Here is a 27,468-nt window from a genome sequence, read left to right on the forward strand (position 1 = left end):
TATTATCCCATTATGGCCTCCCAGCCATGCTAGGCAGTAGATAGCATCAGACTGCTTACAGAGGAAGAAACAGAAGCTCAGAAGAGCCAAGTCGCAAGCCCTGTGCCACACAGCTGGGGTTGGGCACCACAGAAATCTGAACCTGGCCAGGTCTCACTGGTACCCGTTCAAGGGTTGGTCTGCTGAACGCCAGCTGCTTCCTTCCTGTTTCTTAAAGCTGGTCCTGGTGCCAGGACCCTCCACTTTAAATTCTGGGTATAACTGAGCAGCAAACAAGGTCTAGCTTGGCAGGCGAGGCTTGGAGAGTTTGTTCTCTCCTCTTGCAGCCAGACAGACAAAGCAGAACCCAAGCCTGTGTACTGAGTGCCAAGACGTGCATAATCTCCTTGAACTCCTCCATCACTGTCGTCACCATCGTCATTGAGGGGAGAATGGCTGAGGGCTGGTGGCTGTCTTATTTGGTTTTCTCTTGGTGGGTAAATGGCATCCAGATCCAATAATAGAATGGAACTTGGAGAAGAGCTGAGACGAGAGAAGGGATGGGGGGAGGGGACTTTATATTTGCTGAGGGGCTTTCCTATGCATGTAGGAAGGTAGGCACGTAGGGAGGCAGAAATGCAGCCCTGATTGTCCCCATCGGAGACAGAATGCCCATGTGGTTGGCCCAGAGGAGGAGTTCTCATATTTTATGTTCTAAGCAACCTAACCAAAAGGTTGTCTGTCTCCAGTCCCACAAGATTTTGGAAAGATGATCCTCAAGACTGTTTGAATCCAGACATTAAATAAACAAAACTGCACATTTGTGGGAACAGGGTATTTAGCAGGAGCTTACTATAGGCCAGAGGCTTTAAGGATACGTATTATCTTGTGTAATCACTGCAATAAACCAATGAAGGAGATATTTTAACCCCTCTTTGCAGACATGGAATCTGGGGACCTGGGAAGTTCTTTGTCCAGGTTGCACAGAGGCTGCTGTGGGATTGGAGCTCATGGTTGTGCCAGACCACGGCACCCCACCTACAGCCAGTCCCAAAGCAGAGACACCTGGTTGTAGCTGGGAGGATGGACATTCAAAGGCCATCATCTTTTAGGACCCACAGACCCCTTTGAGAAAGTGAACGAACTTCTCCCCTTAGACAAATGTACAACCCACCCCAAGGTAAGAGAATTTCAGGGAGACCATGACCCCTTCACACTCATTGTTGACCATAGCTGATGATCACCTGCTCCCCAAGGAGGTTATTCCCTCCAGATCCAGAGAAGTCATGTTTGAATGTTGGTTCCCCTGTCTTTGAACTTGAGTCTCAAGCACCAGGCTGTGGCTATCCTTGGCTCCAGTAATGGAAATTGATGAGTAGTCCAAAGCTCTGGCCTGTACTAACTAAAATAACACTAAAATAACATGCTAGGACCTTCCTATTGACCCAGTTCATTTTTATACAAAAAACAAATAATTCCAGTTTATGTATATATCCCAGAGTCCTCCGAAAGAAAGAAAACCCTGGTGTATGATCTTTGCGTAATAGATCATTATAGATTTATTAAATCTTAGTAATCTAGGTTCCAAAGCTTCTTTGAATAATTCTATTTTCACATGTAAATTTGACAACCCTCTTTAAAAAAAGGAGGAAAACTTCCAAGGGAAATTATTTATTCTTATTATAAAGCCTAAAGTAGTCCAAAGCTGGGTTTATACACATTAACTGTGATTTTCATCACAGTTAACATATGTTGACCCCCTATTCTTTGCTCAGCACATGCAAAATGCTTTAATACACATTATCCCATTTCATTGCTTGCCCACAGCAGCCCCTTGAGGGAGACAAGGCCATCATTATGACCTCTGCGTCGCAGAAGAGGAAACTGAGGTCCAGAGAGGCTTTGTGACCTGGCCAAAGTTAAACACCGATAGGTAGTGGCAGAGCCAGGACTGAAGTTCTCTGGGTTCCAGACCACCCCAGTTGCTTATACCTCAAGCAGTGTGTGAAGCAATGTTTCACATGGATGTTTGAAATGAGAACTTGCTGCCTATAATGCAGATTCCAAGAAAGCAATCCTCTGAGTGCATGTAAGTGTCACTTGTACTATAAATTAGGAAACTTTTGTCCTCCCCGACACTCAGGGCTCACTTGTGGAGATGGGTCACCTTTGTTGTGAAGCCCTCTGACCACCACCTCATCCCCTGGAACCTTGAGCTACTTACCACACTAGGTCATGATCATCTGCAGTGAGCTCTCCACAGGTAGTAGTGTTCTGAATAAGAGTCAGGGACACTGGGGACATCCGATGAGGGATTGGACCAACATTCATTGCCATGGCAACGGCTACTCAACTTGGCCTCTGACCAAATGTCTCAGCAGGTGAGCAAGCAGGAAGAAGCAAGGATGACTCAGGGCATCCCAGCCTGGGGTGAACAGGAAGATGACTCATCTATTGAGGGAAGGGAGACAGGCAGGAGGCCCGCCTTGGATGTTGGGCATCTCCGTGAAGGTCTTATCTTCCCTACAAGGCTGAGAGTTTCTGAACTGCAGGGATCAGCTCTCCATCACGTCTCCATCCCACATGGAGCCCCGCACAGGACTAAAGAGTGCCCAGTGAATCTGTATTATCCACTTAATGCCGAGTTGTGTCCTACGACAGTCCACGGTGTTTTCCAAACTGCTCATCATGGCCCATTAGCGGGTCATGAGATCATTTTGGGGGCTGCAGACCAGCATTTTTATTAATAAGATAGAAGAGAAGTGAAAAGGGAAAAAATGACAGTGCGTCCTACGTAGTAAGGATCATGAGGTTTTTTGGGTTTTTTTTCATGGAAAACATGCAAAGTATGTATGGGGTGTGCGTGTGTGTGTGTGTGTGTATATATACACTGGGCTGTGATGTAAAAGGTTTTTTTATCCTGAGTCACAATCAAATGTCTGAAAAATATCAGAGAAAAATTTTAGAAAGACACTTATTTGATCAGTTTCCTGATTGTAAGAATATTACCAGTGACCGTTTATTTTCATTGTTCATCTACTTCTTCGGGATTCATCCAAAAATCACCTACTGGCATGGCCTTCTCCGCTGTGTCATCCTGTTAGGTGTGAATGGGAAACACCCAGGAACAAGTGACTGGCTCAGTGTGTCTAGAGTCACTAATTGGGCAACACGGGTCGGAACTGGTGTGTGACTGGTACCTCCTCACACCTGCCCATCTGCAAAGCAGGAGTCTTTGTTTGCTGAGCCTTTGTAGTTCAAGCAGGCTAAGCAGTGGGCTTGAACTGGTGACCTCTGCATTCTGTCTCCACTCCCCCTACCAGTTGGCTTAAGTCCCTCAGCACCTGTATATTATCACTTGTATCGTTCCCATGTTATTTTCCCATTGGCAGTCTTGTCTCCTTGGTTAGTTTATGCACTATTCAAATATGTCTTCTGCTGCTTTTGTAGCTCCAAAATGCAACCCTCTAACGGGGTTGGGAGTAGAGTAGGCACTCAATAAATGCTTCCTATTTATTGACAACTCCTCATTGTTCAGATCCCTGCTAAGACACCCCTTCATTCCTCCTGTTCTCCTACAGTGGAGCATGTACTATACAGCTTCATGGTTATGTGTGTTAACGGTCTTCTCCTTCGCTTAGACTATGAGCCCACCGAGAACAGAGAGTGTGTGTATTCTATCCATCACCGAATCCTCAATCCCTAGCACAGCACAATACCTGCCTGCCTTGCCCATTGTGTCCTCAATGATCTGCACTTGGTAGTTGTATCTGTTAGTTATCACCAAAGCAATGCTGAGTAAAAAAACCCCACTCTACCTCAAAGGCATACCAAATACATGTTTGTTTTTGTGGAGGAGCTCGAAGCTACAGGGAGGTACTAGATCTGTTCCATGTGTCTTCTCACCCCCCTTCGATTAGCAGACTAGCAAGGGAATGTTCCACTCACGATGATGGCGGAGGTACAAGAGAGCAAGTTTGGCCATACAAGCACTTTCAGGCCTTCGGTTCCATCATGTCCCTTCATATACTTTCTGCCAAAGTAAGTCAGTTCGTCAAGCCCAAAGTCAAGGAGCAAGAAAGCATGCTTTGCATAGGAACTTTTGGGTGGTGTAGGGAGAAGTGAATATTTCTAAATAAGAAACCGAATTAAGTTCTCAAGTTCTTGCTAAATGCTCATGGAATGGAAAAGAAGGGAAGAAATTATTCGATTCCAGGGATTTCCCATAGGTTTTCACCATAAAGTTATAAATGTCCATGGGGACTCTCCTACCTCCTGACATGTAACTCCACAGAGAAAGCCAGAGTTTTGTCTAGCAAATAACAGCCCAACCACCCAGAGTTAAGTTTTCTGGGCAAATAGCGACTGCCAGGAGGCTGCTCAGGGATGCTCAGGGATGGCAGCTGCCTCTGGGAGGGAGAATGGGACAGTGACTGCTGGCTTCTCAAAAGGCATCTCTGAGTGGATAGAAGCCAGGCTGGAGGGGGAAAGAGTGTTCTGTTTTGTGTCCCCTAGCAATGTGTGCACGCAGATGAATACCCACACGTTTGTTAAAATCAGCAGGTCAGGATTCTCAGGAAATCTTTTAAAATAACTAGTCATCACTTCTAAAAGGAGTTCAGAGCCCTGGTCCCCGTGTTGGCTTTGCAGTACCAACTCTGGTGTGGTTTGAGCTTGTGCAAGGCTTTCGCGCCCCTCCTCTGCTTAACTGAAAAATAACGGCCTGTTTTCTTTCGTTCTCTCTCCCCACCCACTGCAGGGGTGCTGTGCCTGCCAGACAGCCTGAACCTTCACAGAGACCCTCAGCGGACGAACAAGCCGGGGGAAATGCCCATGTTCAGCCAGTCGGAGTTGAGGACCATCGAGCAGTCCTTGCTGGCCACCCGTGTGGGCAGCATCGCAGAGCTGAGTAAGTGGATGCCGTTCTCTGGCTCTCTCCGTGCCCAACGTGCCACTGCCCTCAGGACAGTGCTTTGTAACCAACCAGGTGACACCTTTTATTGAGCACATGCTGTGTGCACAAAACGGTGCCATGATAGCCGTGGGGAAGGCAAGGGCTCGAGTCAGACAGGCCTGGTAAATTTCCTGGCTTTGTCACTGTCGTAAGTTTTCTGAGCCTCAGTTTCCTTTTCTATAAAATAAAGAAAATAGGGGTGCCTGGCTGTCTCAGTCGGTTAAGTGTCTGACTCTTGATTTCGGCTCAGGTTATGATCTCAGTTTGTGAGTTTGAGCCCCACATCAGGTTCTGCACTGACAGCCCGGAGCCTGCTTAGGATTCTCTCTCTGTCTCTCTCTCTCTCTCCCCACCCCCTCCACCTCTCCGTCTCTCTCTGCCCCTCCCCTGTTGGTGCTCTCCCTCTCAAAAGTAAATAAACTTAGAAAAATTTTTAATAAAAAGTAAAATAAAGAAAAAATAGTACCTAACTTAAAGTATAGTATAGTTGTGATGATTCAATGAGCTAATGTCCATAGAGAGGGTTTGCCATGGTGGCTGGCACACAGTAAATGGTCTATAAAGGGTGGCTGGTCACTGTCGATTTCCAGTGAGATCCATTTAAAGTGTACGTCCAGGGGGACGCCTGGGTGACTCAGTCGCATAAGCAGCTGACTTCGGCTTAGGTCATGATCTCGCGGTTCACTAGTTTGAGCCTTGCATCAGGCTGTCTGCTGTCAGTGCAGAGCCCTCTTCAGATCCTCTGTCTCCCTCTCTCTCTCTGCCCCCCCACCACACACATACACACTCTCTCTCTCTCTCAAAGATAAATAAGCATTAAAAAAAGAAATTTAAAAAATGTTTATACAAAGCATATGTCAGATCACATCTTTCCTGTTCAGAATCTTCCACTGACTTTCCATCAGACCCATAGGAAAAGTTAAAGTAAGCCCTTACAATTGCTTCCGAGCCACCCCACATATCCCTTCTATTCATCCACTCTCCCCCAAGGCCCACTCCAGCCATCCTGGCCCCTTGTTTTCCCGTGAATATAGCAGGCATGCCTCAGGACCTTTGCACTTACTATTCCCTCTTCCTCGACCACTCCCCCACCAGATAGCCATATGGCTGACTCCCTCATTACCTTCAAGTCTCACACAAAATTATGATACCCTGAAGACCCTTATCCTCCTGTATTTTTTGTTTTTTAACAAAAGTTTCACTGAGATAAGTTTGCCTCTTCAAAGTGTGCAATTCAGTGGGTTTTAATTACTCACTAAGGTATACCAACCATCACTACAATCAGTTTTAGAATACCAGTGTTTATCACCCCAACAAGAAACTTGATAACCATTAGCAATCATTGCCTTCTCCCTCCACCTAGCCACACTCTATATTTGTACTCATTTCCTTTTTTAAAATTATTTATCTCTGAATATATTCTTACAGAGAGTAAGTTGAGATATTTATTTTGTTCACTGATGTAATCCCAATGCCAAGAATACTGCCCGGCACATAGTACGCCTTCAAGAAATATGAAGGAGGAGGGATGGAGGGAAAGAGAGGAAGAGAGAGGGAGGGAGGGAAAGAGAGGGAGGGAGGGAGGGAGGGAGAGAGAGGAGCAGAAAGGCAGAGAGAAGGGAGGGATTGTCAGGAAGGTTGGGTGTCTCCAGTTTGAGCAGTGATTTGCCATGTTTATGCACCCTCTAATTCAGGGCTGTGCTCTTTGAGTCTGGCCATTCAGAACAAAATAATAAAACTGTATTTACTTACGATTCCGTTGATTGCCAAATTACTTGACTGTTATGTTCTTGATGGGACCGGAGCATTGATCTCAGAAATGCTGGATTATGTCGAAGTATGAGTTGGTGTGAAATTCTAGACAGTTCTGAACCATGAAAGATTCAGGGTCCAGAAGGCAACTTGCACCTCTTCCCAAAGGAATTCTTGTATACACAGGACAGGCACATAGCTTGCCCCTCCAGAAAGAGAAGTCGTAGCTGATTGAAGCCGTTGTGAGCCCTGTGGTCATTAGGGAGCTGATTTCCTTGCACCTGAATTTGGAAATTGTGCTTGATTCTTATCAGACCCAGAAGTCACAAGATGCCACCAGTCACAGGGTCTCCAGCTACCAGTTGGCTATTGTTCTTAAACTTCTGGGTGCCCCGGACCCTTTTGACAGTCTGGTGAAGCCTGTGGACCCTGCCTCAGAGTAATATTTTTAAATGCATGAAATAAGTGGACACATTTACAAAGGAGGCTGATTATATTAAAATTCAGCTACTGAGGGGTGCCTGAGTGGCTCAGTCGGTTAAGCAGCCGACTTCAGCTCAGGTCGTGATCTCACAGCTCGTGAGTTCAATCCCCACATCAGGCTCTGTGCTGACAGCTCAGAGCCTGGAGCCTGCTCCGGATTCTGTGTCTACCTCTCTCTCTCTCTGCCCCTCCCCTGCTCGTGCTCTGTCTCTCTTCTCAAAATAATAAACATTAAAAATGAATAAATAAAATTCAGCTCCTAAATCTTTTTAATCAAAATTGCGATGTAGTCATTCTACACTTTTATTAGCACATTATGTAACAGGATCTAACAACAGTTTTGATGACTCCATTATTTTGAAGCAGTGATGTGTGCAAATGATATTTTGAAATCTTCAATAATTGGAAAGGTATAAGAAAGTGTCTGCATTTTAACGGCTCCCCAGAGATTTGGTTGCAGCGGGTCCAAACAGCCCCCAGAGTGGGGTGGTGTCTGTGTGGACATAACCTGGGAAGAGCTCCCTCACTGACTCTGCACTGGCATCCCAAAGGTTTCTCCTGGGATACGTTAAGGATCCCTCTTGGAGTCTGGTTCCTGGGCTGGGGCCCTACCGACTTCTGGCACTCTTCTAAGAAAGGATTTGCTAAATAAATCTGTACTTCACCAAAGCAGGCAGCCTACAGGAGCGGCTGGCCGCATGAACTGTTTTTAAGGACAATTTGCTCTGTAAGCTAGACGCTGTCGTTCTCGTTGAATGTTGACTTTCACATACGAGTTGTTGGCATACAAATGGGGTGCTGCTAATTACAAAGGGGTTTTGTACATTCATTAAGTCAGCCCCACAGAACGTGTGTGCAGAAACACATTGATAAGCCACCTCAGCGACTGGAGGTAATAAAATTGCCTTCTTTTCTGATCTGACTGTAATTTAGAGTGGCTTGCTCTGTGGTCTGAATCAATACAAGCCTTGCTGTCTCTGTGTACATAGAGAGCCGTTCTTCATATTCAGAGATTACTCTACCAGTGTGGATTGTAGAAACTACTGTTTTTCTGCAAGGGCGAGATGCAGTGAGTTCGTTCCCAGACATCCCTGCTCTTCTGGAATCAGGCTGCCCAGGGTCAAGGGCAGAGCCCCTACCCATGGCCTTCTCAGTAGTCAGTAATAATAATAGCAGCAGCTGATGTTACTGAACCAGGGAACTATGATAAATCCACATGAGTTATTTCCAGTGTAATGACTGTTGTCCACACTGGCAGGAATGGAGGCAAGAGGAGAATGAGCAACTTGTCTAAGATCAACCATACCCATGAGCTGGAGGGCTTGGGACTGAGCTTTTCCGCCTCGCCTCTAGACTGCCCTCCCTCTGGGAGAAGCCCGTTGGATGTTTCTACATGTTACAGGTGCAGTGAGGGCTGTGTTCCAGCTCTGAGGATCTGCCATTTGCTCTGTAGGATGCATCGTGGATGCTCTCCTCTAAGCATAATCGGAGGTGCAAAAAGTCACAAAGGATTCTATCCAGATGGGGACCACCCTGCGGGCTGAGACTTCCCCCTATAGCTTCAGACCCTGCCTGTAGCTTCAGAGCATCACATTAAAATTCAGAACTTGGTCAATCAGGATGTCCAGAGCACTTATCTTTGTCCAGCCTATTATGGCTTGGGGCAAAAATACGTCCACTCTTTCTGGAGCACCTACCGTGTGCCAAGTGTCTGAAATAGATTAAAGGTATTCCCATTTCACAGATAAGAAACTGAGACTTGGAAGGATATGTGTCTTGCCCAAGGCCACATAGCTGGTAAGTGGCAGTGATAATTCAAACCCAGTTTTTTCTTTCTCTGCCTTGATTCACTGTGTTCCAATTCAGCTTCACATCACGAACACCTAACACATCACTCCTAGTGTGGGAAATCGCTGTCGCATGTCAGTGAATAACGGGATGGCACACAGCGAATGAGTCTGTGAGAAAAAGATCTGGAGAAAATGAGGGGAACTCCTGATGAAGGTCCACTCGAATATTAAATATTCTATGGAACTGGATTTTGATCTCAGAGACCTGGAACTAAACCTACGTGTGTCTAAAATATTTGAGCACAAAGCTAAATTAGGATGCTAAGAGACCCCCAAACTAACACAGGCTGGGATTTTTTTTTTAACCTTGAGCCCTAGAAAATTTACACGGTGATGCACTGAACATCACAGTTGACCTAGAGACTGGTGGGCAGTTCCTTCAGGCACTCCTTCCCTGAACCAGTGAGCAGATCTGAGGGAATTGGGTCCATCCGGTCTCTCCTAGTAAGGCCATGGGAAAAGCAGAAGTCCTGGATCTTCTTACTTTTGAATCAGCTTGACTCTGCATTTGGCTCCATTCAATGCCACATTTGTGTCCTCTGAGGTCTTACCTCATTTCTTCTGCCTGATGTCCCAGCCTTAGCCACAAGCTCTCAATGAAACCCCATTGGACAGTCATTAATTACAGTGTTTGCTTTCTGTGGTTTAAAGGGGAGAAAATGAGAGCCTCATTGTAAAATGCCTCTTTTTATTGTCTCTTCACACTAAACTGTGAACTTGTCGCTTCCACTCAATGAGGCAGTCAAAATGGGGCCATTAATTTACAACAGTGAGTAAAAAGAGTTTCTGGGTTATCTCTCCTCAGTATCACTAGAAAGAAAAAAAAGCTCAGTCCTTTTTGCTTGGACAAGAGGGTTTCTCTCCTTGTTTGGAATGTAGCTGGGCTCTTTTCAGAGAGTCGTGCTGCCTCTAGCCCCTGGGGTGCACCTGTGACCCTTTCAGGTAGCAAAGTGGCCAGTGGCCTCTTGGTATTTCTCAAATACTCCACTCCACCACAGGGCCTTTGCACTGCTGCCCCTTCAGCCTGTAAAGCTCTTCCCCTGATATTCACAAAGCTCCTCTGTCACTTTATTCAGGCCTCTGCTCAAATGTCACTTCCTCAGAGAGGTCCTCCTGTGACCACCCGCCTCCCCCTCCCCGACTGCTCTGTATACACTCTTCCCGCTTCAATTTTCTTCATGGCATTTATTACCACCTGACATACTGTATGTTTATTTATGTATTTTCTGTCCACGCCACTAAAACTGTAAACCCATGACAGCTGAGAGATTTTTGTTTTAATATCACTATATCCTTAGGGACTGGAACGATGCCTGGCACACAGTAGGACTCACTAAATATTTGATGGAATGAATGAGTGAATGAATGGTAAGTTTCCTGCTGAATCCAGAGTTCAGTCTTCTGTTGCATCTAATGACTTGGATTACACGTGGTCTTTTCATTCTTTCATTTTCAAGGGAAGGGGTTTTGGTGAGGCAGGTTAAACAGCAGTTTATGATGCTGGAGAATGCCTTTGTTTTCTCCTCCATGCTGTGTAACATAAGGCAAGTGACTTGGTCACTCTGATCTCTGGTTTTATCATCTATGGAAAAAGGGTGACGATACTTTCTCTCCCAGGGTTATAGGATGTTTTGAAAACATACTGTAGTAAGTGGCAGCTGAGTGTGGATGAGACAGAGCGGAAGGAAGAAGGTGAAGTTGCTGTCTCCATTGCTGTCTTCTGTTCAAAAGAAGCCTGCCATTGGAATGTATAGCCCTTTGTCCTGGGAGATCACATCTGGCATGCAGGGGGATGGCTAGTGGGAGCTTCTCTGATAACCTGAGTCTGGCAGGTTGCAGCAGCATTTCCCAAGGGTGGGACAGGAGATGATCATAGGTGATACACAAAACACTTTTTATTTTTAATTGCTATGAATTTTTCATGAGCACTAGAAAAATATTGGTTTTCCATTTATGGCACTGATATGAAGCTTCCTTTTACAATGAGTGAAAGAATGAGCTAATTTAAAGAAAAACATTAAGTAGATAAATTGTACCTGCAGCCCACAGATATGAGAGAAGTCCTGATGGTGTTCCCCCATGGCTGACATTTGAGAAACCTGGTTATAAGTGAATTCTATAAGGTTTCTGGAACCAACTGCAGCTGCCCAAACTTAGAGCAGCTAGTGACAAGTGTGTTTGTTATTTTCAGTTCCTGAAGCTGACAGGTGAAGCAGCAGATATGTGCTCTACATACGTGTAGGGTAGTGGTTGAGATGGGGCTAGCGATTGCAGAATACTTGTGCCAATTCCATCTCCCGTGGCCAGACCTCCTCAGAGATGACCTTAGGGCCTCCAGTCAGGAACTAGGCTGATGATGTGATGGTGATGATAATGATGACGATAATGATGGAAGTGATGGTGGTGGTGATGATGGCGATGATGGTAATGGTGATGATGGTGGTTGTGATTATGGTGGTGATGGTGGCGATGATGATGGTGGTGGTGATGATGGTGGTGGTGATGATGGTGGTTGTGATTATGGTGATGATGGTGACAATGATGATGGTAATGGTGATGATGGTGGTGGTGATGATGGTGGTGGTGGTGATGGTGATGATGGTGGTGGCGATGATGGTGGTGGTGGTGATGATGGTGGTGGTAATGATGGTGATGGTAGTGGTGATTATGGTGGTGATGATGGTGGTGGTGGTGATGGTGGTGGTGATGATGTGGTGGTGATGATGGTGATGGTAGTGGTGATTATGGTGGTGATGGTGGCGATGATGATGGTAATGGTGGTGTTATGGTGTGGTGATGGTGATGATGATGATGATGACATTAATGATGGAAGTGATGGTGGTGATGAAGATGATGGTAGTAAGGGTGATGGTAATGGTGGCGATGATGGTGGTGATGGTGATATGATGATGATGGCGATGGTGATGGTGATAAGAAAAAAGAAATAGTGCTGAATATTTATTAAGCACTTAGGATATGCTAGACTTCAAGTGTTTTAAGTGATTTATATGCACTACTTCATTTAATATTATAAGGTAGGTACTATTTTTATCCACCCAATAAATCCATTAGTTTATAAAAATCCCCATTTACAGAGAGGTTAAATAACTCACCCAAAGTCATGCAACTAGTTAGTGGCACATTGGAGGCTCAGACTCAGGCAGTCTGAGTCCAGACAGCATGTTTTTAGCCACCACACATCCTGCCCCTCCAGGAACAGGACAATGAATGAAGCACAGTCTCTGCTCTTGAGGCTCAGTAGGGAAAGCATACCGTGCAAACAATTAACCATGAAACATGACAGAAACAAGTAACATGTTAGACTTTATTAGCAGGTATTGTGGGTACACAGGGGGGATTCTGACTGGGTGCATCCTGGAGAGCTGCATGGAAGAAGTAATACTTGGTCACAGCTTAAAGGTCTTCAGTAGTTGAGAGAATGAGGGAAAGGGCACTCCAAGGTGAGAAAAGAGGAGCAAAAACAAGGAACCTGGAAGTGCAGGGCTAGCTAAATGATGCTCAGAGGAGACGGTTAGTCCAACCAAGGTCAGAGGTGCCCCAGCATCTTGGGGAACTAGAAGGGTGGTACAGGGGTCCAAATCATGGACCTTCTCTTCTTCATTCCCTTGTGAGTTTTCTTGTTCTGAACTTTTCATGAGAGCTTTTGAGAAAGATGTATGGAAAGATGATACTCCAGCCTGACGTAGATGGAAGGTATACGAAAGAAAACATATCACCTTGGTAAGCTTATTATCCTGATAATGCCAAGTCATGCATGCCGTAACTCAAAATTCAGAAACTATAGACAAGTCGGAAGGGAATGCCACCCACAATCCCACTAGACAGAGAAATCTTTGGTCAATATTTTGGAGGTTGTTTGGAGTGTTGGGTTTTTTTTCTTTTGATGTTTACTCAGTGCAGAGTTTTTAAATAACATAATCCATGGGGGAATGGAAGGGGAAAAAATAGTTTCAACCAGAGAGGGAGGCAAACCATAAGAGACTTGTGAATGCGGAGAACAAACTGAGGGTTGATGGAGGGCGGGGAAAATGGGTGATGGGCATTCAGGAGGGCACTTGTTGGGATGAACACTGGGTGATGTATGTCAGCGATCACGGGAATCTACCCCCAAAACCAAGAGCACACTGTATACACTGTATATTAGCTAACTTGACAATAAATTTAAAAAATAATAATAATAATGATAAATAAAATATAAATAAATAACATAATCCTGGTCTCACAGTATGCGATTGTGAATTTCATTTGTTTTTCAACTTTACTTAACAGGAGTATTTTTTTTGTGTTATTTCAGTTCTGTGTAAACATTTTTAATGACTGCATCCATTTATTATTTCATCACATGGATGTACCAGAGCTTATTTAACCATGCTGCTATTTTTAAACATACATTTCTTTGTCAAATTTTGGATCCCATAAAGAAGGTTGGGTGAAAATCCTTGTGCATAAAGATTTGCTGCATTTTGGGTTCTAACACTGGGAAGGATTCCCAGAAATGGAATTACTCAATCAGGGCATGGAGCATTCATTAACCGGATTGCCTCGGTATGGACTTGGAGCTGACCACAGCTGCATTGGGCCGTCTCTGGAAGAAGAGTAGGATGTAGGGTGAGGGCACAGGCATTAGAGTCAGATAGACCCAGATTGGACTCTTGTCTCTGCCTCAGTTTCCTTATGTGTAAAATAAGATTTCTGAACCTTGGCATTATTGACATTTGGAGCTAAGTTCTTTGTTGTGGGGACTGTCCTGTCCATTGTAGGATGTTTAGCAGCATCCCTGATCTCTATCCATAGGATACCAAGTGTCAGGCCCTTGGGTATGACAACCAAAAATGTCTCCAAACTTTGACAAGTGTCCTCTGGGAGGCAAAATCCCCCCAGCTGCAGATTAGTGCTGTAAAACTGGTCTAATATAACACATGCTTTGCAGAGCACATGAAGATTAGAAACAGTGCCTGTGAGGTGCTTACTCACTGTCCCTGGCCCAATGTAGGTGCTCAGTGAATGGCACCTGTTACTACTGTTCGTAACAATAGTGACAGTGACATTTCCCACGCTGGATGCTACAGAGATGACACCCAGGAGGACACCCAGGATCAGCTTGGAGGCCACACCCAACTCTCAGAGTCTCTGGGTCTTTGGTTCTTTGGCCAAGCACCCAGCAGTTTACTGTTCTCCTTCCAGAGGTTACCATGCATCCTACGATTTAGAAACAGAAATGCTCCTCAGATTTTCCTAATGGGGGCCTTTCTCCCTTCATTTCTCCCCCACCCCCCCCGGTTGTTTGCAGCTCAGCTTTCCTCCTGAAGGACTGTGACTGATGTGCTGAGTCAGTTATTGGGGAGCCCAAGTCCTTCCACCTGCACCCCCCCTGGGAGTGAGGGGGCCCTCAGACCCTGCCTCTTAAGTGCAAACTCACTGGAAATCCAGCATCTCTGAAAAGTTCACCCAATAGGTTTTTGTGGGTTTTTTAAAACTTTTTATTTAAATTTTAGTTAGTTAACATACAGTATAATATCGGTTTCAGAAGTAGAATTCAGTGGTTCATCACTTACATACAACACCCAGTGCTCCTCACAACAAGTGCCCTTCTTAATACCCATCACTCATCTAGCCCATATCCCACCCACCTCCCTCCATCAACCCTCAGTTTGTTCTGTATCATTAAGAGTCTCTTGTGGTTTGTTTCCCTCTCTCTTTTTTACCCCTTTCCATATGTTCATCTGTTTTGTTTCTTAAATTCCACATATGAGGGAAATCATATGGTATTTGTCTTTCTCTAACAGACATATTTTGCTTAGACTCTAGCTCCATCCATGTTGTTACAAATGGCAGGATTTCATTCTTTTTGATGGCTGGGTTATACTCCAGTGTATATACATACCACAGTCTTCTTTATCCATTCATCAGTCTATGGACATTTGGGCTCTCTCCATAGTTTGGCTATTGTTGATAGTGTTTCTATAAGCATTGGGGTGCATGTGCCCCTTCGAATCTGTATTTTTACATCCTTTGGGTAAATACCTAATAGTGCAATTGCTGTGTCATAAGATAGTTCTATTTTTAGCTTTTTGAGGAACTTCCATACTGTTTTCCAGAGTGGCTGCACCAGTTTGCATTCCCATCAACAGTGCAAGAGGGTTCCCCTTTCTCCACATCCTCACCAACACTCGTTTCTTGTGTTGTTAATTTTAGCCATTCTGACTGGTGTGAGGTGGTATCTCTTCATGGTTTTTATTTGTATTTCCCTGATGTTGAGTGATGCTTAGCATCTTTTCATGTGTCTGTTAGCCATCTGGATGTCTTCTTTGAAAACGTTGTCTATTCATGTCTTTTCCCCATTTCTTCACTGGATTCTTTGTTTTTTGGGGTGTTGAGTTTGATAAGTTCTTTATAGATTTTGGATCCTAACCCTTTACCAGATATGTCATTTGCAAATATCGTCTCCCGTTCTTAAGCTGCCTTTCAGTTTTGTTGTTCCCTTCACTATGCAGAAGACTTTTATCTTGATGAGGTCCCAATAGTTCATTTTTGCCTTTGTTTCCCTTTCCTCTGCCTAAATGTGAGACAGGAAGCCATCAAAGTCCTAGAGGAGAACACAGGCAGCAGCCTCTTTGACCTTGGCCATAACAACTTCTTACTAGACACATCACCAGAGGCAACAGAATCACCCAGCAGTTTTTGAGAGTCCCCAGGTAGCATCTCACATATAGCCATCCCTTCCTCTGGCCTTGCTGTGGCTCACTCTGAAATCTTGGCCTCCCATGAATCTGTGTGAAACCTCACACTGTGCCCCTGCCCACAGCTAGGGCCACCTTTAAGGACCCTGACATCACAGCCAAGGGCAGAACTGGGAAGTCTGCAATACTTTCCAAAGCTGCTGGCCATTGACCCTGTCTGCCATGGCCTCTGTGCTTGTCCTCACTCTGTGCCCACCAAGGATATGGTTACTGACAGATGCCAGTTAAACATGGGCTAAGCTTTTCTGCCAAAATTCTGGGTGTATCCAAGTCAGCCATGATCTCTGGAGCTCCTGATGAGCTACCAGTGAATGAAGACCCCTTCTCTCCTACCATCATGGAGGCAGTGTGATATAGTGGCTAAGAGGCCCAAATCACAGTGGTTTGAAGCTCAGTTCTTGCACTCAGTAGCAGTGTGACTTAGCCAAATGATTTCCCTGGACTCAGCTTCCTCAATTGTAAAATAGATACGCTATCAGGACCTACCTCATTGGGTTGTGTGGCACCTAAAGGGTATCATGTGTATAAAACTATCAGAAGTGTCATGCCCACAGGAGCACCAAATGTCTGTCTGCTATTGCCCATCAGAGCCTCATCTTCTGGCCCCAGAGCCCAGCTGCTTGGCTTCTACCCACTTTCACAGCTTTCCAAGAAAAGCTCTTTCAGCTCTGCCATCGCCTGGGCTGGAATTCTGATCTGAAAGACCAGGCTTCTGTTGGTTCCATAACCAGCTTCCTGCCTATACGTTGCTGGTTGCTTATGTGCCCCTCCAGGCTCTCTTCCCTTAGGGCAATTTATCTTCCAAGAGGCTGCGGGGTCATTTATGCGGATTGACCCATCAGCCCCCACACCCTCCTGCAGACCAGTCGGACTCTGAGACCCCTCAGCTGGAAGGTCTACTCTGTCAGCAGAGGCTGACCAATCTCCTGAGCCCCGGCCCATGGACTCCGCAATGGCATATGTTTTGGGAGACTTGGGATTTAGCCTTCAAACACTTCACCAGAGTTTTTCAAAGGCCACGCCCTGAGGTAGATTCTAGATAAGTGCCTTTATGGAGGGACTGTGGTGTAGTGACAAAGAACATGAGCCCTGGAGGCCTAGTTGGAGTCACAGCCTGCTACTTCCTGAGTGACACCTGGGCCAATTGCCCCTTGCCTTGATTTTCCCATCTCTGAAGTGGGTGTGTATCCCATATGGTTCTTATATAATTAAACTGGAAAGTGTATAAGTGGCCTGGTAGCAGGTTCTCAATGTATCGTGGTTCCCACTTCTGCTGCCACCTCCATCTACCTCATATCATCCTCCTCATCAGAAAAGTCAACACATTGTCATTGTGCCCAATCCCACCCTGGACCTGCCAATCTGTTGTTTTCTTTCAGACTCCTGCTCAGCATTGGCCGACTGGGCTCTTACATTGCCAGTGCTTAGAGCCGCCCCTTACGAGACAGACTGACATGACCAGCCTAGAAGCAGGCTCCTGGCTTCCTTTTTCCCTCCCTCCCGAGGAGCGTGTTTCTAAAAGATGAAAGGGTAGAGAGAAGAGGGAAGAAGAAGCAGTTAAGGACCTAACTGCACCCCAAACACATGCCTGGGGTGAGCAGCTTTGTAGCATTGATTCCTAATGATGTCAACCCCAGCATGAAGCTGCAAGTCAGGCACTGGGTCAGGGCATGGGCTGGACTGTCCCTGCATGTCCCAGGCACACACCTTCCCGGTCTCGCCATCCAGAGAGAAGGAAGAGCAGTGAGCCTAAGAGAGCTGTTTATTTGGTGCCAACAGTGTGCCAGGCATTTCCTCATTCTGCGTGTGACCCTCACAACCACCTGATGGGGGCGTATCACTTCCCACCAGAGAGGTTAAGCAACTTGCTGGGCTGTACACAGAGGAGTGGCAGAGCTGGGATTTGAATCCCTTCCCCTGCCTCCTACCTAACTTTGAGCACTGGTTCTCCATATTTTCCACCTGCAGGTCCCTTTGGGGTCTTCCCTGTCCACCTACTTCTAAAAGAGAATTTCCTTCTCTCTCTTTTTTTTTTTTTTTTTTCAGTTTCTTGGGCATATTTTCCTGCTGTGGGGAATGGATGGAGACAGGAGGGTCAGGCTCTGAGCTAGGCATGGTAAGATGCAGGGGAGAGTAAGGAAGCGACCCCCCCACTACTCTCTGTTCAACCCCTGCATCTGCTTGCTGTCCAGACATTAAGCGTAGTGGGTTGTACTCTGGTTAGGTTGACCTGCTAAGGCCTCAGGACTCTGACAACATGGAAGTTTCTTTTCCTCTGAAAACCCCTATAAGAAATAGTGGCCACTTGGAATCTTGTCTCAAGAAGGATTTAGAGGCTACATCTACACTTAGTGCATGAGAGCTCTGCAATTGATTAACCATGTCTGCCATGGACATGGAATGGAAAGGGGAATATTTGCCATTTCTACCCTTAGCTGAGACCTCATCTCCATAGTTGACTCCCCTAAGGGGGATAAATGGCCCTCTTGTCAATCTTTTGAGGGAGTGGCCTCACTTTCTTGGCTTTGGACTTTAGGTCGAAGTGTCATGTTAAAAGGTACAGCTGGATGACAAAGAAGTGATAGACTCTGCAGGCCTGGTTTCAACTGGGCAGTGAAGGATTGGGAATGGGGAAGACAGTCTCCTTCCCTCACTGGGGGTTCCTGGACAGAGTAGAGGGACAGTAAATTCCAGCAGGAGTTGATGTTTCAGTCTTGAGTGTGAGAGCAGAATTCCTTCTTCAACATCTTTTCTCTTAAGGTCTTCAGCTGATTAGATGAGGCTCGCCACCCACATTTTGGAAGATAGTCTGCTTTTCTCAGAACTTACTGATTTAAATGTTAAAGGTTAATGTGAAAAATACCTTCACTGCAACCTACAGATTACTGTTTAATCCAACAACTGGGTACCATAGGCTCACCCAGTTGACACATAAAATTAATCATCACAAATATATTAGTTGAGTGTTTCCCAAAGTGTGCAACACATGCTACTGGATGAGTGGAACAGAGAAGTACATTCAATAACATGGGTCATGGAGTGATCCTTTTAAATTCTATTTTATTCAGTCATATGTGGAATTTAAGAAACAAAACAGATGAACATATGGGCAGGGAAAAAAAGGAGAGAGAGAGAAGCAAACCCTAAGAGATTTTTTTTTCCCATGGGAGACTCTTAATGATAGAGAACAAACTAAGGGTTGATGGAGGGAGGTGGGTGGGGGATGGGCTAGATGGGGGATGGGTATTAAGGAGGGCACTTGTGAGGAGCACCAGGTGTTGTATGTAATTGATGAATCACTGAATTCTACTCCTGAAACCAATATTACACTATATGTTAACTAACTAGAATTTAAATAAAAATTTGGAGGAAAAAATAAAAAATGAAAAATTCTATTTTAATTCTCCTTGCTTCAAGAAGAAAGGCTCTATTTGGTAAGAACCCCTAACACTTCTTTAACGCTTGTTGTTTATAACAACAACAAAAAAAAAACAGTATGAGAATTCAGCTATAAATTAATTATATGGTTTTGTTTTCGTTGAATTAACTTTTATAGTGATCTTGTGTTTATGGCAAGTGATGCTGATCATCCATTTATAAGTGACAGAACATTTCCTTCAGACCCATACTTAAAAAAACTAAATGAATCCATTTAAAATTAAGTAAATGAGGGGCGCCTGGGTGGCGCAGTCGGTTAAGCGTCCGACTTCAGCCAGGTCACGATCTCGCGGTCCGTGAGTTCGAGCCCCGCGTCGGGCTCTGGGCTGATGGCTCAGAGCCTGGAGCCTGCTTCCGATTCTGTGTCTCCCTCTCTCTCTGCCCCTCCCCCGTTCATGCTCTGTCTCTCTCTGTCCCAAAAATAAATAAACGTTGAAAAAAATAAATAAATAAATAAATAAAATTAAGTAAATGATGGCACAGATGATGCTTGGATGTAGTTGCACTTGAGAAGGTGGTATAAAATGGCCCAAGTTTGGGGAACACCATCTCAGCCTAGAAAAGACAGGAATTCCAGACCCAGCCAGCCTCCCCACAGGAAGATCCTCCCTGTGCGGCCAGCCTGGAGGCATGCAGATTGGTCTGATGAAGGAGAAGACTCCTTCCCTTTGGAGAAAGCAGGGGAAAGACTAGAGTGTTCCCAGGACTTGCTAGTGCTGGGAAGAGTAAGACAAAGCCCCCCGCCCTCAAGGAGCATGGTTCAGTGCGTGGATTCTGGAACCAGACTACCTGAGTTCAAATCCTGGCTCTGCCATGTATGGCTGCCGTGTACCCTCGAAAAGTTGTTTGACCTCTTTGGGCCTCTGTTTCCTTATCTTTAAAATGGGTATATGAAGGTACCCACTTTAGGGTGCTGTGAGGATTAATTGAAGTACAATATAGTAAGTGGCATTTAAGACTGAGTTTCTATCACTGGGAAAGACTGACAAAGAAATGGCAATCCTAACACAGTGCTCTAAATGCTGTGATAAGAAAGTACAGTGTGATAAACACACAAGGGAGTGAGGGAGATTCCAGGAGGACTTCCTTGAGAAGTTAATACATAAGCTCATACCTGGATGATCAGTAGGAATTAGCCTGGAGAGGAGGAGGAAAAGAATATTCTAGATAGAGGAAATAGCATGTGCACAGGCTCAGAGGCAAGAGACAGTGTAGTCCATGACCATACTTGTGACTGCAGGGAAGACAGTACTGGCTACAGCAAAGGATGTGACAGAAGGTGTGTCCCAAGGTGATGTACACAAAGGGCTTCCTGTGCCTTGTTAGAAGCAGTGGGTTCCAGAAGGGCAGGACTCTAATTATCTTAGCAGCCCTCTGTGCTTCAAGTGCAGCCCAAACCTGGCAAGCAGGGACAGTCATGTGGTGACTGAACAGATGCTTTCCTCTCCACTCGATGTGAGACCTGGAGGTCCCAGAGGACCACTCCAGTTGAATGAGGGAGTCCCAGGATTAAGAATCTCTGCAGAGGGGCGCCTGGGTGGCTCAGTCAGTTAAGCATCTGGCTTTGGCTCATGGTGATCTGGCAGTTTGGGGGTTTGAGCCCTGCATCGGGCTCTGTGCTGACAGCTCAGGGCCTGGAGACTGTTTTGGATTCTGTCTCCCCCTCTCTCTCTCAAAAATAAACATTAAGAATTTTTTTTAATAAAAGGAATCTCTGCAGAGATGTTCAGCACATCTTCTCTGCAAGTCATGACTGCCTTGACAAGGATCTGAAATCTTACTTCTGTCCACAGGTGACCTGGTGTCCCGAGCAATGCATCACCTGCAGCCCCTCAATGCCAAGCACCATGGCAACGGCACCCCCCTGCACCACAAGCAGGGGGCGCTCTACTGGGAGCCAGAGGCCCTGTACACCCTTTGCTATTTCATGCACTGCCCGCAAATGGAATGGGAAAATCCCAACGTGGAGCCTTCCAAAGTCAACCTCCAGGTGGAAAGGTAAGATCTGCCTTGGCTCCGGATGGCCAAAGAGAGGAGCTCCTCTGGCCAACACCACCTTGCAGTGGGTGGGTGCTTTCTCCAGAGTGGCAGAGGGGTACAAGAGGGGAGCCATGCTGGTGGTCACAACTGCACAGTGCCCAGAAACTCGCTGGAGGGGTCCAGGTTGGAATCTTGTGCTCCAAGGGGTGTCTGAGACCCAGGTGGGGTCTTTGAAATGGGTTTGCATAAGGTTGATCCAGTTTGGGTTAAAAACGGCCTGGGTCAGAAAGGTGGATCTGCAGATTCTGAAGGCGTAAAGGACTCTGCTGTGCAGGGTGGCTCCCTTGTGAAGGCAGCTTTGGGGGAGACCAGCTCCTTGGGTGGGAGGTGTCTTCATTTCCTCCTGGCTGCCCTGGGGACTCCCTTGGAGAACCGTAAACACCTGCTCAGCTGAAGTGGGTCCTGAGGTGGCCAGGAGACTGGCTGGCTCAAGCAGAATTAAGGGAAAGGGAAGAAGGGAGGGTTTCCAGGGAGGGGACACTTCCTCAGACACAGCTTCTGACCCTCCCAAGCACAGTCCCTCCACTTCTCTGTGCCTCAACTTCCCTTTCTGTAAACCAGTGGCTGAACTAAGTTGTTTCCAGGTCCCCTTCTGTCTGGAAAGCCCCAGGACGGTTTCACCCTCTCAGAGGCAGAGTATCAGAAACCACACTGGGAACACCCCACAGAGCCCATCTCCCCACAGCGCCTCACAAGTCGGGCCCTGCTTCCACATGAGCCTGTTTGCTGCAACTACTCTGGTAGTGACCCCTTTATCAAAAGAGTGGTTAAGAGAGTGGGCTCAGTGATCCAGAGAGTGGGTTCAAATCCTGGCTCTTCCAGTTAAAAGTCAGAGGAGGGGGAGGGCCTTGGGAAAGCACCCTAACCTATCCATGCCTCAGTTTCTTCATCTGAAAAATGTGGCTACCAAAAGTAAATCCTTCATAAGGCTGTTGGAGGAGTGAGTGAATTGAACAGTGCCCAGCACACGGTAAATGCTCAGTAAAGGTTCACTTTTGCTTCTGTTGTAGATACTATCTGCATTTTGGTGGACTCAATGCAGTTTTCTTTTCTCTGTTAAATGGTTCCAAGCAATTTTGAAATGCTCATTGGCTGCTTTGCTGCTGCAGGAATGGACTGGGGCTTCCTTGGGCTTCCTTTTACAACCATGTCTCTTGGCTTTCATTTCAGGGAAGAGAATGGAGCACGAGTTAGACAAAAGTTGCTGAGTTTTTGTTCCTGTTTTGTTTTTAAGAATCTCAAGTTAGCATGAATATTTCAATCCAGTCTGGAGTTAGCTTCATCAGGCATCCCACGGTCTAGGCCAAATCAGTGGGTACCCTACGTGTATTTCCACATGCCGAAGATGCCCGAATTCAGGGGGCCAAATGCTCCTTGTCCCTGGGCAGAAAATAACTTCAGTCAGAGACACCAGGAGTGCTTTCTGTGAATGTGCAACCTTAGTGCTGAGAGAATGGGAGCCAGCAGCCTCGGCCTGTGGAGCATCTAGCTCTTAGGCATACCCCCCTGACAGCCTGTGGGACAGTGAGCATCTCTGACTTACCTCCTGCCAACATGCACTTGACCCCCAGATGACTCCCTTCCAACTCCAGCTAGACAGCACCTCCTCTGAGCTCCAGAACCTCCTCGTCCTAGTCAGCCTCAGTTTCCCCATCAAGTCTCACACTCTTAGACTGGTTCTTCTCATCACACCTTATTCTTTTCCACATAACACTTACTACAGTTGATAATCATAATTTCGTTACGTGTTCGTTTATTGCCCGTCAGCTTCATGAGGGCAGAGAACACATCTGTTCTGGTTGTCCCTCCACACCTAATGCCAAGCTCAACATCTGGTGCTAGGTGGGGAGTCAGTAAATTTTTGTAGAGAGAACGAATGAACCCATCGACCTAGCTGCCCGTGGAACATGTCCCTTTGTGCGTGCTCACAACTACCCCACATCTGAAGTTATCATCTTTTCTCTGAAACCAGCTGTCCTTCCTTTCTCCCTCATCTCTAAGGGTGGCATCACCAACAACCCAGAAAAGTGGGCCTCGCCCCACACTCTTTCCTCCCCCTCACCCCGTCCTGCAGCCACTGGTCAACGTGCGTTACTGATGCCGCACCTGCAACATCTCTCATTGCTCTCTCCCTTCCTTCCCAGATTGCTGCCACTGTGTGGTTGGGTACCTTGTTCCCTCTTACTTCTGTACTGCATTGGATTTCTAAATGGTCTCCCAGGATGTAAGGCTTAATATCCTCTGACCAGCTCCATCGTCCTCATAGCCATCAGACTGAAACTTCTAGAATAGGAGTCTCATCATGTGATGTACTCCCTGCCCCTACACAACACCCGTGCATGGCCCCATTACATCTTCCCTTACACGGCTTCCACCTTCTCTTCTGGAATCCCTTTCAGAATTCAGAGTGTAGCTGGAGTGGCTATAAGTCTGGGAGACCATCTGAGGTTTCCAGACTTTCTGGGACAAGATGTGAAGATGCGTGAACTTTGAGGGAGAACAGAGTAAAGAGAACATGGCCCAAAATGCTATGGAATCACTTCTGTCTCCGTCTTTCCCTTCTTTGGTTGGTTTTTCAGAGGTCATCACAAAATGCCGAGTGGAACTTGACATTTTTTGAGTTGTGTTACTTTGGTCCTCTGGAAAGAATATGGATTTGGAAACTAGGCTGACCTTTGGCTTTGGGATGCTTTGGCTTTGCATTCCAGCCCTGCTTCTTCTGGATCTGAGACCTTTTTTAAAAAAAAAAAATATGAAATTTATTGTCAAATTGGTTTCCATACAACACCCAGTACTCATCCCGACAGGTGCCCTCCTCAATGCCCATCACCCACTTTCCCCTCCTGCCCACCAAGAGCAACCTACCCCCCACCCCCAGTTTATTCTCAGTATTTAAGAGTCTCTTACGGTTTGCCTCCTTCTGTCTCTGTAACTTTTTTCCCCCTTCTTCTCCCCCATGGCCTTATGTTGAGTTTCTCAGGATCCACATAATGAGTGAAAACATATGGTATCTGTCTTTCTCTGCCTGACTTATTTCACATAGCATAACACTCTCCAGTTCCATCCATGTTGCTGCAAATGGCCAGATTTCATTCTTTCTCGTTGCCAAGTAGTATTCCATTGTATAAATAAACCACATCTTCTTTATCCATTAATCAGTTGATGGACATTTAGGCTCTTTCCATAATTTGGCTATTGTTGAAAGTGCTGCTATAAACATTGGGGTACAAGTGCCCCCTGTATCCCTTGGGTAAATTCCTAGCAGTGCTATTGCTGGGTCATAGGGTAGATCTATTTTTAATTTTTTGAGGAACCTCCACACTGTTTTCCAGGGCGGCTGCACCAGTTTGCATTCCCACCAACAGTGCAAGAGGGTTCCCGTTTCTCCACATCCTCGCCAGCATCTATAGTCTCCTGATTTGTTCATTTTAGCCACTCTGAGTGACGTGAGGTGATATCTCAGTGTGGTTTTGATTTGTGTTTCCCTGATGAGGAGTGACGTTGAGCATCTTTTCATATGCCTGTTGGCCATCTGAACGTCTTCTTTAGAGAAGTGTCTATTCATGTCTTCTGCCCATTTCTTCACTGGATTATCTGAGACCTTGAACAAGCCATTCTTCCTCATTGAACCTCATTGACTGTAAAATGAGAGTGACAGAAGTTTCATGGGACTGGTGTAAGCAGTGAATTCAAAATTGTAGCTAAGACTCTGGTGTCATGCCTGGCACAAAAGGAGCTCTCCTCTCACCCCCCAAAAGAGTAGCTGATACCATACATCTTTTTATTAGGGGGAGCCTCCAAAATGCTGTTACCATTGTCCCTGCAGAAACCTGTGTGTGTATTTCTTCTAGACAGAAAGCTATTTCTCCTGCTCCCTGATGGAATAGGCCTTGGCATTTAGCATCTGAAATCACACATGGAAGGGCTTCAGAGGAGAGATGACTTCTGTTCTCAGTGAAGGGTTTACACCAGCTCCATACCAAAACTTCTAAATAAGAAGTTTCCAGTGGGATATGGACTCTAATTTGGAGTTGTTTTTCTCTCTGTATTTCTCTCTCCTCACTCCCAAAATCAAACAACATTTCCTTAACTCTTTATTTTTATTCTGGCAATGTCAAGTAGGGCCATGGTGCTTATATGGTTTTTCACTAGACTATATTCTTCAGAAAAGGGACTGAATATTATTTGCTTTTGTCCATGCCCAGCAGAAAGCCAGAAACATTTGTTGACTGAAATATGGATTGTTTTATACCTCAAATCATCTCTGCTTGTCAAAAGAGCCTTCCTTGGCTGGAGTATTTGGAAGTAGGCCTACATGCACTATTTTACTCTTTCATGTGGGCATAGCTTTAGAGTTGCTACATTTGTTTTGGATAGTTTCATTTTTCACTGCGGGATTTTTGAAGGAGCTCAGTGCCAGTGTGAAATTTCTATAGTTTAAGTTTTTCCAGAACTTTGGCGACTAGTTTTTGAGCTTCTAAAATCTTTCCGAGCAGCTCTTTGGGTCACTGGAAGCATGTACCAGGAACAGGTCCTGTAAAGAGCTGGAGGTCCAGAGTGAGACAGACAGGCATGACCCAGACCACATGGAGTAGAGTCTAAGACTAAAAGGTCAGACTTAGAATTTTATTCAAGTCAAGTGTTGGCAAATTCAACATGGAGAAGGAAGAGGAGGAAAACATTCTGTATCAAGGAGAATCCAATCTTTGATATCACTGAATCTGATATGTGCCAAAGCCTGGTCACTGGAGATTTATGATGCTCTGTGAAATACAATGCTGACCTTCCAAGTGCCTCCAGGAAGACAGTAGCTTCAGATTCCATCGAAAAAAATAAATTGCTGTTAATTATGGTACCCAGCCTTAGTTTGTGACCTAATTTTTTTAATCCCTTAATTCAGTTTATAATAAAGCTCCCTGAGGGAAACAATCTGCCTCTTATATGTTTTTCTAGAACCCAACATAGTATTTTGGGACATTACACAGGCTTAACAAGTGTTTGTTAAGTTAGTTAAAAATAAATACAACCAGTGTCATCAACAAAGCCTGTTTTGTATTGGAGCATCAGATGTTTTACAAAGAAATCTTAGTTCAGATGTCATCTTTATTTCTGGCTTTCATTTATTCAATATTTATCCAATATTTTGAAGAATTTTCTAAGAAATAGGTAATTCTACTTAATTTTTTCCTAGGACAGAATCTTCAATAATTTAAATTCAATGTCAGAATAAACATATCATACTGTCAATCAATAAATAAAACCTTTCAGGTACCTCAGATATTTTTACTCAAAAAACCCAGATAAGTTTTGTAAGATTTATGATTAGGCAATATTTGTTTTATTATATGTTTATATATAATTATATACTTATGATAAGGCAATGTTTATTTTGTAAGATTTATGATTAGGCAATATTTATTTTAGTAATGATAAGTGTAAACATCTTAATGTAAATGTAAAAAACTCAGATCTGAGGCTACTGAATTTAAATAGAATCATCTTAAGTCTGGGACAAGGTTTTCCTCCCCTATATCATTACTGGAAATATCAGTGATTCCTAGATGTGTTTGGCCATGGATGATTTCAGTAATGGCCAAAAAATGAAAAAAAAAAAATAGCAGGATAAATTGGACTATTTTGTTGCCTGAGGTAGCTGGCAATGCCTGAGAGGTACAGAGATGTGTTTTAACCAGAAGACTAGACAATTAGGTAGTTCTGTCCTCCCCCAGTCTCACTGAAAGCAAACAAAAACATATACTTAGGCAATCCCTTTTGCAAGCAGAACTGTATAAACAGATGTGGTTCACTGTCTACCAGGGAAGCTGGACCTAAAACATGAGTATATAATCACCAATCACCAACTGTTTGAAAGAAATGAAACCATCATAACAAATGAAGAATTTACACTTGAAGAAACAGAGCTAATAAAGCAAACATAACAGACATTAGAAGTTAATGGTACCCGAATACATCTTCCAAGACACTCACCCTACCAAAGGATCACTCCAACACATCAGTTCTTGATGCTTTCTCATCTGTGGCATATATGACAGGTGATAGTCTAAGGTTAACATACTCCAGTGGACATACCAGGGTTGTGTAGAATTCCAAGCATTCTGTTGTAACTCTTCCTCATTCCTTCCCCCTAAGGAGTGTATATCAGAATGCAAGTGGACAGAGATATCCTTGACACAAACAGCATTATTAGTAA

General features: G+C 45.1%; 1 protein-coding gene across 1 annotated transcript in view; it reads left to right on the plus strand.

Annotated features, from left to right (window-relative positions):
- The window catches only part of ABTB3 (ankyrin repeat and BTB domain containing 3), a 315,600-nt gene that overhangs the window by 177,497 nt on the left and 110,635 nt on the right, over positions 1-27,468 (plus strand). Inside the window, exons 2-3 of the mRNA XM_047066948.1 lie at positions 4,739-4,888; positions 21,011-21,215. Of these exons, the coding sequence (XP_046922904.1) occupies positions 4,739-4,888; positions 21,011-21,215 (355 nt within the window). The remainder of the gene's footprint in view (positions 1-4,738; positions 4,889-21,010; positions 21,216-27,468) is intronic.

This window comes from Lynx rufus, unplaced genomic scaffold, assembly GCF_022079265.1.
Source record: "Lynx rufus isolate CCGP_SWC_20201006 ecotype Redwood Valley unplaced genomic scaffold, mLynRuf1.p SCAF_7, whole genome shotgun sequence".
Lineage (NCBI taxonomy): Eukaryota > Metazoa > Chordata > Mammalia > Carnivora > Felidae > Lynx > Lynx rufus.